This window comes from Hippocampus comes, unplaced genomic scaffold (genome assembly GCF_001891065.2).
Source record: "Hippocampus comes isolate QL1 unplaced genomic scaffold, H_comes_QL1_v1.1 scaffold50, whole genome shotgun sequence".
Classification (NCBI taxonomy): Eukaryota; Metazoa; Chordata; class Actinopteri; order Syngnathiformes; family Syngnathidae; genus Hippocampus; species Hippocampus comes.
Genome location: NW_017805122.1, coordinates 993,580 through 1,007,116, shown reverse-complemented (window position 1 = coordinate 1,007,116; position 13,537 = coordinate 993,580). Strand labels below are relative to the sequence as shown.

The following is a 13,537-nucleotide window of genomic DNA, read 5'->3' as shown; positions in this document are numbered from 1 at the left end:
CGGGGCGGGGAGGGGGGTCTTGATGGGGCCGGGGCCTTGCTGTAATTACTGTTCACCGTCACGGAACCTGACATTGCTAATTCTCCGCCAAAACTATAGCCTTAAAGGCCAAGGTGGACGGCGGAGTATCTTCCGAACATCATGAATATAACAAAAACCCGTCACGGCGTGGGGTTTATTCGAGGTAGAAACACCAGCAAGCTCTTCTCAGAACACCTTTTAGAGTTTCTAGTTCCAATCGTGTCTGGTCTCTGATTCGTTTTTGTCATGATTCTGTTTTTAAGATGACTTTTGGTTTTTGTTTCATAGTTTTGTTTCCTCGTGTGCTTTTGTCTTCCTCGTTTGGTTTTGTTTCCACCTGTTCCGGTCATCCGAGTCCCTTGCGTTAACCAATCAGCTCCCTCAACCCTTTGTGCCGCCACCCGTTCCTGTTCCGGCAGCGCACGACCTGCAGTCGCCACATGTTCCGCTTTAGTCGGCGTACGTTCTGCGGCCGCCATTCGGTTCTGTCCATGTCATGTGGCCAGCGGGCGTCACTAGGTGACTTTGGGACGTCTGGGATCCATCCGTCCCTTGAGGGAAGAGTACTGTCATGATTCTGTTTTTAAGATCCTATTTGGTTTTGTTTCCTTGTGTGTTTTTGTCTTCCTCGTTTGGTTTGGTTTCCACCTGTTCTGGTCATCCGGGTCCCTTGTGTCTTGTCCAGGTGTTCCTTGTTGTCTCGTCAGTTTGCTTGTATTTAGTTCCCAGGGTTCTGTCAGTCTTTGTCAGATCGTCGTGTTACCGTCATTGGTTTTTGTTTGTTCCTTTGAGTTTTGCGATTTTTCAGGACTTTGTGTTTTTGATTCAGTTTTTCCAGTGTACCCCTGCAAGTGTCCGTTAGCTTTTTACCTGCCTTTGTTTTGGGGTTTGTTTGGGGGGCCGTGGGTGTATATTCTTCTCCCTTAGACATCCCTCGACATAAACTGTAAACTCAAGCGGATGTTTTATCAACAAACTTCATGTCCCCGCCACGCCGCGTGTTTTGTTTGCAGGGATAATTCTGCATCTGGAAAGTCACAAAAGACTTTCTTTCGGCCGCCTCCGCCGCTGAACCCTTGACCGCACTTGCACAATTTGAAAGAAGGCGCCCACGTACAAAATTTGCCGCGGCGTAACTCACTCCGGCTTGAATATGTGGGCAGAGCGGGAGGGGAACAATATACCGCGTGAGCTCTCGCAAGCACAAGAGAGACGCAGGAGCCGGGAGACGGTGGGGAGACTGCGGTGTTTGTATTTGTCTTTGAAGACGGAACGGAGCGGTTGAGCGGGAGTGTCTCCGGGGAGCAGCTAGGCTAAAGCCATCGCCGGAGGCTCTACCCCAGGGCCTCCCAGCCGCGTGAAGCACTACTGAGGCATCGGGACTTACCTGGGCCCTGCCTGCAGGGACAACAAAGAAACCAAAACAGCAAGAATGAATAATTCATTTTTGGCACTGGCAGATACTGCTTAACAATAACCCAATGCTACGGGGAGTGCGATTCGACTTTAATTAATACGTTACACAGAACTGCGGATAAGAGTCCGCGTTAGTGACCACAAGATGTTGTCAAGCGTGAAATGCAATCGGTGAGGCTCCAAAAGCGGACTAATGGAACATGTCAGGCCAGAACCTTCCATGGTACAACTAAGCGAGCGGTGCAATGAATTTTCAGGAATATGGAACATCTTGCGAATACATATTCAGGCGTTTTCAGAAAGTGAGATGCGTCGGCCAACTGGGGGACAGAATTTCTTATGAGAAAGGGCAGCTCGTGGGGCTTTGGTAGCGCTGTCAAGAAAGTACTGCCAGAGAACGAATAAATACTCGTTAAAATGCGAATCAGATTTTGTTTGTTAATCTGTAGCGGTGATAGTCGATACCATCCTTTTCCTCTGCGATCCAACAATGGGTAAAATTCGATACAGGCGTCGGAGACACGAGACTTGCAATAGTGCGGGAGTCATCGTTGAGGTCAGAATTTGTTTCTTTCGTAGCGACGGTTGCCATGACAGTATCGGCTTTCTTGAGACTAATGTGTCCAAGGTTTTGCCTTCTTTGACACTCAGACTCTGATTTGCTTGATTACTTCTGCTTTGTTCAAGAAGTAGAGGGTCAAAAAGTCAAAATGTTGATTTTGGTAGAGTAAGTTTCAATGGCTATCTAGCTCGATTTCAAGTTGTCCCAAGAATTTGCAGATGAGTACACTAAAACCGTCCCCCCCTCTGTCGGTCTTTGACGGTATCCAGGGGTTGGTGGATTGGAATGTTTGTCCATGTCTCCAATTCATCCTGGGGCGACCTCATCTCCGCTTTGCTTCTACGGATTCTTGAAGGAAGGTTTGTCCAAGGCTCTCTGCGGATCTTGTAACATGGCCATACCAGGAAAATTTGCAGTCTTTCACAACGTTGACGACGCTCCTGGGTCGCCAATGGCGCTAAAATGGCCCAAAGTTTTAAATCACCACTCCTGGCTTGAAATTTCTGTTTCACTCCAGCATACATTGCCTGGCAGTGTCCTCATCCATTCATGACCGTTGCTAACAAACTTTAAATCGGAACATCTGCTGCTCGACCAGTAATTCAAGTTGGCTCCTTCGAAACATTGTTGGAAACGTTGAATGGCGTCCTGTTCCTATTTAGACAGCAGCCACGCTGGAACCTTTAAAAATATCCCAATAGAGACGACTGCAAGGCTTATTCGGGTTGGCGTAAAAGGGTAGTCACCCCCCCACCCACCTCACCCTCCTCAAATTTAATCAGGCAATGGAGAGAGGAAACAAGGGACGGGTAGATAAAAGTGTTAGGAATGGTAATGATGCCAAATAATGATTTCTGCTGAGGAAATTGGATGTATTGCCACAGGGAAGGGATGGAAGAAGAACGACCCGAGGGAAGGCGGAGGGACCCACATCAGCATTTCATGCAGGTGTACCCAAACGCGCTAAAGGAAAGACCATCAGAACTTGAAACAGATCTTTTTTTCGATCCGTGTCAGAAAAGTCCCAGGATTGGTGTCATGAAAGATATTTCAAACCCAAACTATGAGTGCTCAACTTGCTACACAAAGATCCTGTGGCACGACAACTCGTGGCTGCTTCACACATGACAACACGCCTGCTTACAAAAGCGTGAGCATCTGACACTTCCTGACACAGATGAACTTTGCAGTGCCCCGGTAAATTCTGAAGTCAGCCGACCTTATCGTCGGATCCAGGGGAAGCATTTTGAATCCATTTTCAAGATGAGACATTTTTCAAGAAATAAGAATCCTTCTCCCGTTCGCGACTTTCCTGACTCTCTTTTTATTGGCCAGTGACAGACTACCAACATGCTCGGTTCTGCGTGGGCATCATGACTCTTCATTTCTCCTTCAGCGGGCAGACAAGTGACCACCCGCCGCAATTTATTTTGCCAACAAATATGTTTCCATCATCACGCTGAAAGAGTGCACGGCGCGTGTCGTCGCTATTATCCTTGCTCTGTTCAATTATTGATTTTGCGAGTTCCACCGGGGTGAAAGCTGGAGCACGCTGCTGCGCCCAGGCCAAATAAATGTGTTTGCTCCCTCACGGACTTCTTCTGTATCTTCAATCGCGCCCGCGTCACAGTTTTCGCCGGCGGGTTCTGCAGTTTCCCCAGGTGCACAAACGTTAGTCCCGCCCTCTCGCAGCGACGGGATCATTGACATCTCCACGGAGCATGAGGGATGTTGCCTTGACGGATTTCTACCCTCAATCTGATATGTCAGAGGGCTGGCAACACCGCTAACACACTGACATCATTCTGCGCTCGGTCTTCGCTCACCACAGCGGGAGGGGGGCAGATTTGTCTGAGCCTATTCAGCCTAGAGTCATTTTGAAATGATCACACACAAACACCCCAAAATATGTAACGTCCTTATTGCAATTAGACGCAGCCCCGACTATCATTGTGCCATCAATCACGGCGTCCTGTAAATCGAGCTGTATTCAGGAGTACTAAAACAAACATCCAAAATATAACATCAGGAAAATAAAATAGGCCCGAGCACCTACTGCTTTCATGACAAGTCCTCATAATGCACGTCAACCTCTATGAGAGAGTGTAAGCAAAAATAAAAACAAAAACGACTGACTTTAGCACGGTCTATTGGTGTAGGAGATCTGTTTACAGTCGGTGTTCATTCCCTCAGATGAGTTTGGGGAAACTTCCAAGTCCCCGGTTAGCCTAGCTAGTCCCACCCAAATTCATGCCCTGGAATTTGTTCGCGCTGTGCTTTGGGCATCACTCCCATTAAAAACTGAAAATCTGTGTTTGACGAATTATTCCTCAATTGAAAATGGTTCTGACCAATGGAAAGCCTTTTTAAAATCTGTTGGTAAGAATCATTGTCACACCAGAGAAATCCGCCAAGTACTAATTGCCCGAATTTACTCGTGAGACTGATACCTCGAAGCCATATTTGGTGTACGGCTTACTCCGACCAAATAAAATCCCTTCGGCGATCTCTTTGCAGCCAAATGCGCGGTGATTTCATGCACTGCTGCTTTCAAAGATCGAGGGAGTTAGAGATTACGCATGAAGCTTGAACAAGCTGCCTTCTTATTGAACAAAACATGTCCAAATATCTTTGAAAGGCAGCTGCGTTTTTTCACACTACAATCCCTGGGCTATTTACAAAATCGTCTCATCAATATTATCGACACCAGAATAACTTTCGGCATATGGACGACAAGGTGTTACACCGGAATTGTTTTCCCAGCGTCCTGACAGAGAGTGAGAGCACATCCGCATGACCGGAGGGGGTGGAAACTGAAGTCCAACTGCCCATTGTTCCCATATGGAGCGCGTACAGTCAAGTACAAGCGCGGATGTTTCTGACACAGCTCGAAATGCGCCGACGAGGTCTCAGCACACAATCCAGGGTGAGCGCGACAAAAGCGCAGCTTAGTTTTCATGGTTGAAGAGTTATAATACTCTGATCGCCATTCTACTGCCTCGTGCTTTGTTAATACATAAAGCCGTGCCAGCTTTTAAGCTAGCGCTTTTGCGACGGCGTTTGCAAAAAGCCGGTTCTGTTTCGAGTACCTGGACCCGAGCGAATCCTTGAAGCGTTCGAGCAGAAGGAATGTTGTCTCTTCGCTCGCGATGCGGGGTAATCATGTGAAAGCGTGTTCTAAATCCTGAACGTCAAACGACTGCTAAACAAAACCCGTCTTGCTGTCGCGCGGGGAATCTTTTTGAAGGGTAAACACTGATTCCCCAGAGCAATTTTGGACCTGTCAGCTGATAAGCTCGCTTTTATTTCGCTAATAAAAGTTAAAAAAAAAAACTGTCAGATTTATCTATTATTAACATGGCTACTTATAATGGTTCACATTTGTGCCTCACCAAAATGGGTCCGGATGATTAGCAGTTAATTAGCCACCCTCCAGGTTATTGATTATTCTCCCGCAGAACTCATTAACTCCAAACGTGTGTCTGAAAGGAATGGTTGGAGTTTCCCTCATAATGCTGCGGCCCATTGATGCTTATTTTACCGGATTTGGAGCCGGTCGTAAATTGCGTGCCGTGCTTCAATGACTTCGTTTGGATGGAATTCCAGACGCCGTTAAAGCAAAGGTCAAGGCTTCCTTGCAGTTATTCCGAAACCTAATTGGGAAATTTTGAAAATAGTGTGACTTTGGCTCTCTTGATTTCAAGGACCTTTTTGCCAATAGAATGGATTGACGCTAGCAAATGGCCACACATTTTTGCCTGAGTTCGGTCTGACAGCTGTTTTTAACGTCATTTTGAGTGCAGGATCCAAATTTTATTTAAAAAAAAACATGGCATAAATCTGAATTCGGACAATGCTAGCTTTCAGTTTTTCGGATAGTGATCGTACTGACCGACTGGGAGCCGCACACACCTCTCACCGCGCGGTCTCAGTCCGATCGTACCCGTCACTTCTTGCTAAAGTGTTACTACGGCTAATCGGTGGAATTTTGCCGATCTGAAGGGTAAGCTTTGGACACAAAAACATCCCTAGTCAAAAAGTAGGGCACCGAAGACAAAAATGTATGTTGACACAACTCAAATTGTTTGAGTCATGTCACAGATGTAAGCATTGCTGCCAAATGGAGGTCTATTGCGCAACCGCTTTCCCGCCATCATCGTCACGATCACGTCAAATGCGTCCGAGCCACTTCGTGTCCCCGTCCGAGAGGACCAGAAGGTGAAATATGGCGTTTGAGCCACTCCCGCTGCGAAGCAGGGTCGCCTGACAAGCACAAATTACGTGAATAGATTTTCATAAAAATCGCTTTACTCCAAAGGTTTCAGTACTTTGAAATGTCAAGATGATCTAGTGGCCCTACCTGGAGAGAATTTCGGAAGCTTAAGTTAGAGCACTAAAATATTAAAACAAGAAATTGTGATTCCCTTGTGAGGAATGGCGGGTGCTTGATGAAAAATGGAGAACGCACAAGTGTCTCTTCCCAGGTGGAGTTTTCTACATTTATTAATTGATCTGAGGGCGGAATCTAGTCCTCCATTATGGCTCGGTATAATGAAGAAGATACGGCGCGCATTCGGGAATATTTTAATGAACAAACGCCAAGATCGTTTTTTGGGCCAATTCCGCTCGGTAATTTACAATTAGTCTGTCTTTCTTATCTAAAATAAAAACTGTAATTAAGTAAGAAATTGGGCTTTTTGTGTTAGCGATGGTGATTAGTAATGACGGTCTATTCACGGGAAGAATTATCAGAAAATTGTTCTTATGAAAGGGGGGGGTGGAAATACGGACATTCCGCGTGACCTCCGGCTACCCCGGCGACGACGGCGAGCCTGTAAATTATCCCTACCGTGTTGTTAATTGAACGCCGCCATTGTTGTTAGCCAAGGCGAGCCGAGGACCGATCGGTTATTCGGCGCTTCGGCCGCTTCCTCTGATGACGAAATGACAAACGGTGAGCTGGTGGGGAGAATAAATAAATAAAATAAAATACTTGGAAGGGGGAGTTGAAGCGGCGGGAGGAGGCGGCTCGGAAAAACCCGGCTTTTCAATTACTGCACTCAAGAGGTTAAATCAATAAAATTTAAATTGCTTATGGTAATCACCTGCGCTCCAATCACTGGGATCAGCATAAGCAATCTGCTGACCCCAGCCATGCTCGGCAACTGATTGAAACATATGAAGACGAGTCAGCTGGCTGCAAGGGTCGGCGGAGATTAAAACCCGCGTCTATTTATTTGTTTGCGTGACCCGCCTGGCCTTTTGATATTTCTTATTAGCAGAGGAGGACTTTTTTTTTTTTAAATGCAAAATGCCGGGCTGAGAACTTTCCGGAGGCCCGCGTAATATGCGACGTGGCCATTGCAAGTGAAGGAAAATACACAGTGGGGGTCAAGCGCATAAAGTTTTTTTGCCACAACATTAACTTGTGCTCACGACCACCGATTTAGATGGACGTGTAAACAATATTTCATACATTTTTTTTTTTTTAAATGCAAAATGCCGGGCTGAGAGCTTTCCGGAGGCCCGCGTAATATGCGACGTGGCCATTGCAAGTGAAGGAAAATACACAGTGGGGGTCAAGCGCATAAAGTTTTTTTGCCACAACATTAACTTGTGCTCACGACCACCGATTTAGATGGACGTGTAAACAATATTTCATACAAAATAGGACTTTTGTGTCCAAAAGAAAAAAAATAAAAAGCCACTGCAGAGACGCGGCTATTTTGTATTTATTTATTTTAATACACAGCAATTTCACGCCTTGAGGAAAGTCAACGAGAAGTTAAACACTGACATTCATTCGTTGTAGAGCCACTCTTGAAAAGTTGCAAAATGCTGAACGTGCAGCGTCATTTATTTATTTTAATACACAGCAATTTCACGCCTTTAGGAAAGTCAACAAGAAGTTAAACACTGACATTCATTCGTTGTTGAGCCACTCTTGAAAAGTTGCAAAATGCAGAACATGCAGTGTCGGGGGTTGGCGTGCGCAATTGAAATTTCATTTGTACATATACCGCACGACTATTCACAAGGATTTCGCCGTACGGAGTGTCGGCTTTTCAAAATTCGTGCATATGCATTCCCCCGGGTGGGTCATGGGGGGGTAGTGAGGTGAGGCATAAGGAGGAAGTGTTTATGGGGTCTTTTGTATGGATGAAAACTGCAGAGAAAAAGATTTGGACCACGGAAGCGGCATCCGCGAGCATTGATTTTGCCTTGTGTGGGTTACTTTTTTTACTCTAAATGTTAAAATAAGAATGACAGTGGTCCCTTGACCGATTTAAATCCAAATTTCCCCAATTAAATCACTGGAGACAGTCACTCATTTGTAGCCATCTCTATGCAGAGGATAAAGAATATAGGCAGGCGTGAATGCTATGATATTATCTGTCTACATGTGTTGCTCCAGCGTTTTTTTGTTCAGATATCTGTCGCTTAAAACACCGTCACATTGGTGCCATTCATTAGCCGGTTTCCCATTATGTATTAGCATTAAGCTAGCAGATATAAAGGCTGACCAAAATACATTATTTGTAATCAATAATTGATGATTTCAGCAAAACTAAACTGCATGTCTTGCCACCATATGAAGGAAAAAGATTTTTTGGGGGGCACTCATCAATAAGTTGAAGTATTATTAGTCATTCTTTACAGAGGATGAAGAATATAGGCCTGCATGAATACTAGGATATTATCCATCTACGTGTTTTGCTCCATTGTTTTTTGTTCAAATATCTGTTGCTTGAAACACCGTCACATCGGTGCTATTTATAGCCTGTCTATGCTGTTTCCTATTATCTGTTAGCATGAAGCTAGCAAACGTAAATGACAAGCTAAAAGATGAACCAAATTCCGTGAAACGAAACTGCATGTGCCTTCACCATGCAAGATTAAAAAAAATATATATCAAGATTTTTGTGGCCTCAAAATGTCCACCTGATGGCACCCAATTGATTCCCATTCGCGTAAATCACCCCCACTATCTTCTCATTGCATTACCAGGACCTTAAGGTGCCGCTGTAAGATATAAATATCTGCTTCATCTCCGCGTGGAGCGTGACTTTGAAGTTGTGTCTAATTAAGCGGCGATGCGGTTAAAAAGCTGAGCGGGAAAAAAAAAAAAAAGACACCAGGCGGATCCCGAGCATGTGGATGACAGTTAATGAAGCGCAAGACACAAAAGAAAAAGAACAGACATCGTGATGTGACTTTTTTATTTTTTTCAAACGCACGAGGCGTCTAATCAGGCTGTCATACATGAAATATAGAATTGATGACACACGGAGTATCAAAACTGGATCTGTGCATGGGCAAAGTCTGCCTAATTAGCTGATTTCGAATGCATGTCTTGGTTTAAATGTTCCTCCCAGGCTGTACGCAGAAGGAAGGTTGTGCTTGACGAATGTGTGAACAATCCCCTCCCCAGCCCCCCCCCAAAAAAAAAATGTTGACTACAAGTTTCACTGAGTTCCTGACCTGCATGCACATGAAACAACAGACATTGAAATGTGTTCTACACTGTAATGTCTATTACAGTGTAGTCTTGACAGCATTTTAAATCATAAATAAAATAGAGTATGGAGTATGCGCCTTGTCCACCAGGGGGTAGAACAGTATACGTACATATATACATTCATATATACATGAAGAAGAGTGTCATAACTGCTCAGAAAGCTGCATTATTTTTTTTCTACACAGAGGATAAAGAATAGAGGCCTGCGAGTATCATTATATTGCCTGTCTATCTGTGTCTCTGCACCGGTTGTATTCTAATATAGTTGCTTCAAGCCCGTCGATGTCATTTTTCATTCGTTTGAGCACATAAATTGGTAGTTTGTGGCCTCTCATTGGTAGTTTGCGGGCACTCATGAGTAATTTTTGTGCACTAATGCTGTTAGCAATTCACGCGGCACAAATTAGCTTTTATGCCCCCCGGGCTGCATACATACGCAAAATGTAAGAAGTTAGTTTTGCAGGCAGACTTAGCATTACTAAATAGTGGGCGTGTCCATGGTTGTTAGTTAAAGATGGTGTTGGGTGGTTTTACTCCGCCCTCCCCCACATCCCCACCCCCCGCCGCCTCCTTCTCCCAAGTTGTGAAATGCTTGGCTTGTCTGAGGAATGAGAGACCCTGAAGGGCCAAGGGTCCCGAACAAATGAGCGCCCATAAAAAAAAAATAAAAAAAAATCCTCTTCTACTTATACAGAAACAGGACACAATGCAGACAAGCAGCCGCCCAAAGCAGCCTTCATGGTAATTTCATCCCACTATTTGCAGTGCCCACCCATGGGTTTCACTGCTCTGGATTGACGCCAGTCACCTTCATGTGCAGCGAGAGGCATTCATCATATCAGTGGCTGACACACTGTAGCAAAACAAGTCCGCGCATTTTTGGAGGGGTGGCGGGGGTCTAAGCGCTCTGACGAATAAGCAAATGGCGGCGCTAAAACGGAGTTCTGTTCACGCGGGTCAATTAGGCAGCGAGTGTTTAATCGTGTGACATTCAGCAGGGGTGTTTTTTGCAGCGGTTTGAAATGAAAGAAAAGCAGCGTTGTGGGGATTTGCCGTGGAATGTTCGCAGCTAAGCTAATGAAGTTAATTGCTGGAGCTGAGGCGCTTTTATGAGCTGCACCTGGTCCATAAATGATTTCCTAATGAGGAAGCAACCCGGTTGACTTTTCAAATGCTGCCCTCTTGTGGCGGGGAGAAACACTTTTGAATCGTCACAGGGGAAGGATTGATCTGTCGTCGTCGTTTTTTTTTTCTCATGACAAATAAAAAAAAAAAATTGGTGACTTAAAATGAATGTATATCATAATAAATCGTCATATTCTGTTTCTTTGTCCTTAATTAAATTAAAATAAACAGGGCAGCAAATAAAATCATAAAAAGTGGGATTATATGGATGACTTAAAATAATATATATTTTTTTACATACCGTATCTAAAATATCAACCACGACAGTTTCACTTTCTGATTGCTTCTTTTGTGGTTCAATTTAAAAAAAAAAAAATACAAAACAGACTTGCAGTTTTTGGTTGATGTGTCATGTTCACTTGCTTGGTGTGTGAGCGTCATGCACCAGGTTTTTTTTTTTTTTTGCGAAGGCCCGCTCCACTCAAGTGTGCGCAGGGATCCGAGACCTAAAAATAACGAATGGTGATATACATAAAAATAGTTGGAGCAACTTAATGGGAGTCTGTCTTTGTGCTTCATCATGGTCTCCAGAGGATGAATAATGTACTTGATGCGAAGAACGTGACCAGACCATCCAGCACCGAGTCAGGCAGAGCGTCATTGTTGTATTTAATTTCACCAAATCCATTTTTCCAAATTTAACAAAACAGTAGGTCTAAGAAAATAAAAAAAATAAAAAAACTCTATCAAGCAAAACAACAGTCAACAACCAGACCCGGATCGCATTTCTTCCACTGCTTGTAATATTCTCCTGACGGACTTTTGCTTTATAAGTAGCATTAAAGTACAATCGATAGCTCCCCGGCTCCCCCTGCAGTTGTAAAGCGTAATTTACTTTTAAGACGCTGCGGTAAATACCGCTCAACAGTGGGAAATGTGCATTTCGTAACTCAATGACTTTTTTTTTTTCTTTGTTTTTTTTTTTTTTTTTTTTTTGTTCCTCACCACACAGGCATGAAAAGCAAAGACCTGTCCAAAGATCAGATCGACACGATTGCCTGGAAGGCCTTCTTCCACCAGTTGTGGAATGCAGCAGGAGGCGCCCAGACAGGTCCCTTTATTGCCAATGATCAAAGTACTGTTAAGAACATAACATCAGACTCGATTTTGAGATTCCAGATCTGGCAGAAGACGATCCTGAATCAACCATGGGGTGGTCTCTTCAGAAACAGACCAGAACATAAAACTCCGACTCGGTGGCAGTGAGAAGACCCGCTTGGTGGCAATGGACCAGCCCCCGAGTCAAATTCTGAATGTCTGTGGGCCAGTTGACAAAACTCTTTTTTTGGAAGGGCTTCTGGAATTACTGATGCAATTCCCTCTTTAAATTTGTTAAAAAACTTTTATTAGACCCAAAAATAGTTGCCAAATTATTGAAGTGAATATTTGAACAGGCCGAATGAATGAACAAACAAATGGCCAGCATGAAAACACTTAAAACGACAATTTTCTCAGGCAGAATTTCAGTTTGATCTTTCAAATGCAGAAAATGGTCACGGTGCAGCGGCTCTCGTCATCAGATCACGAAAACCTGACTGAAGGTGTTGTAGGCCATGGAAATGGTGGCTGCCAAGCCCACGAGAAAGGACAGAGCCCTGCAGGGCTGAGGAAAAGCCCCGACGTAGGAGATGGTGTGGAAGATCCGAGAACCGGCAAAGATCCGGAAATGAAGCAAGGCGGCCGGGAGTTCCGGTCCACTCAGGGCGTAGAACAAGCCGACCAGCACGAAGGGAAGAACGTTTTCCAAGTCATTCAGGTGACACCTGATGAACAAAAAAAACGCATTACCGAAATGAGGAAGAAGACAGTCATAAGTTTCGTGAAGTGTATTGAAACAAGTAGCTAGCTTAATTAGCATCAACAGGTTAGCATTATTGGTCCACTGGTTTATCCGGTGACTCGACAAATACGTCTGTTTTTTTTTTGTTGTTGTTGCAATGTGACAAATGAAAGCTATCTCAGCAGACTTTTGACTCACCTACGAACTCGCTCGACATCTGGGTGGGTTCTCAGCAGTTTCTTTCTCTCTTCCGCAGGCTTAAAGGCCACATCCTCCTCCGTGGCAAAAGACTAAAACGTGGACGCGGGCAATGAAATGAGTTCATAGTCATTGAAGAGACACAACTCGGGTTCGACCTACCCCTTTCCTGAAGCGGTAAAAAGTAGTCAAAGGTGACATAAGCATCATCTTCAGGATGACGATAAGTGCGTAGGTGCTGAAAGCCTTGAACACCTCATCTTGCATCAGCTCCAACATGGTGACTGCTCTACGGCGAATCCAAAAAGACGATTATTAAGTGCGAATGACGAAAAGCAAATATGTACACAAACAACTGTATCGACCAGCCTACTTGCTCGTGTGGTGTCAGTTTCAGCGAGACAAGACCGGAATGTGTTACGTAACGCAAGTCAACCTTTAACCCATTCCCTCCGGGGGGGGTGGAGTCGGCCAACGTTGTAAAAATGAATGTGAAGCCAGATGATCGGCAAGCGTGTCTGTAATGCGATCCTGCGAGGTCTGCTTTGTTGATTGCGCAAGACGAGGTGAGAGGTTGAAGCAGGACAACTTGCGGCAACAACGTGTCTGCTCACAGTACCCTGAGCAGCCGACAGTTTGTGGCTGAGAAGAACGTTGCCTGACCGATGTACGAGTTGCTAAACATATTCTGAGGATAATATAATGTTTGCATTTGTCAAGCTAGCTACCGATTGCTGTGAAACCTTTGAAAGCTCAAATTTGAGCAATTGAATGTTTTAGCATGCTTTATAGCACCACTGATGAGATACTTTTTGAAAAAGAAAAACGCAAATGCTTTCGTGAAAAAAATATTTAT

The 13,537-nt window shown here is 44.5% G+C and overlaps 1 protein-coding gene across 1 annotated transcript; it reads right to left on the bottom strand.

Moving 5' to 3' along the window:
* Positions 1 to 11,123: 11,123 nt before the first annotated feature.
* Positions 11,124 to 13,119, bottom strand: LOC109513644 (microsomal glutathione S-transferase 1). Its single transcript, XM_019866220.1, has 4 exons — positions 13,055 to 13,119; positions 12,844 to 12,968; positions 12,682 to 12,773; positions 11,124 to 12,466 (listed from the first exon to the last, which is right to left on the bottom strand). Exons 2-4 carry the CDS (start codon positions 12,958 to 12,960, stop codon positions 12,220 to 12,222), a joined length of 456 nt encoding a protein of 151 aa, XP_019721779.1. The 5' UTR covers positions 12,961 to 12,968; positions 13,055 to 13,119; the 3' UTR covers positions 11,124 to 12,219.
* Positions 13,120 to 13,537: the final 418 nt, after the last annotated feature.

What these genes read in the sequence shown, in the direction of transcription:
- LOC109513644 (XM_019866220.1), bottom strand. Translation starts at nt 12,960, where the DNA reads ATGTTGGAGCTGATGCAAGATGAGGTGTTCAAGGCTTTCAGCACCTAC. An exon ending in TTTACCGCTTCAGGAAAGGG is followed by an intron (nt 12,774 to 12,843) that starts GTAGGTCGAACC and finishes TCCACGTTTTAG; the next exon opens with TCTTTTGCCACGGAGGAGGA. An exon ending in GATGTCGAGCGAGTTCGTAG is followed by an intron (nt 12,467 to 12,681) that starts GTGAGTCAAAAG and finishes TTTGTTCATCAG; the next exon opens with GTGTCACCTGAATGACTTGG.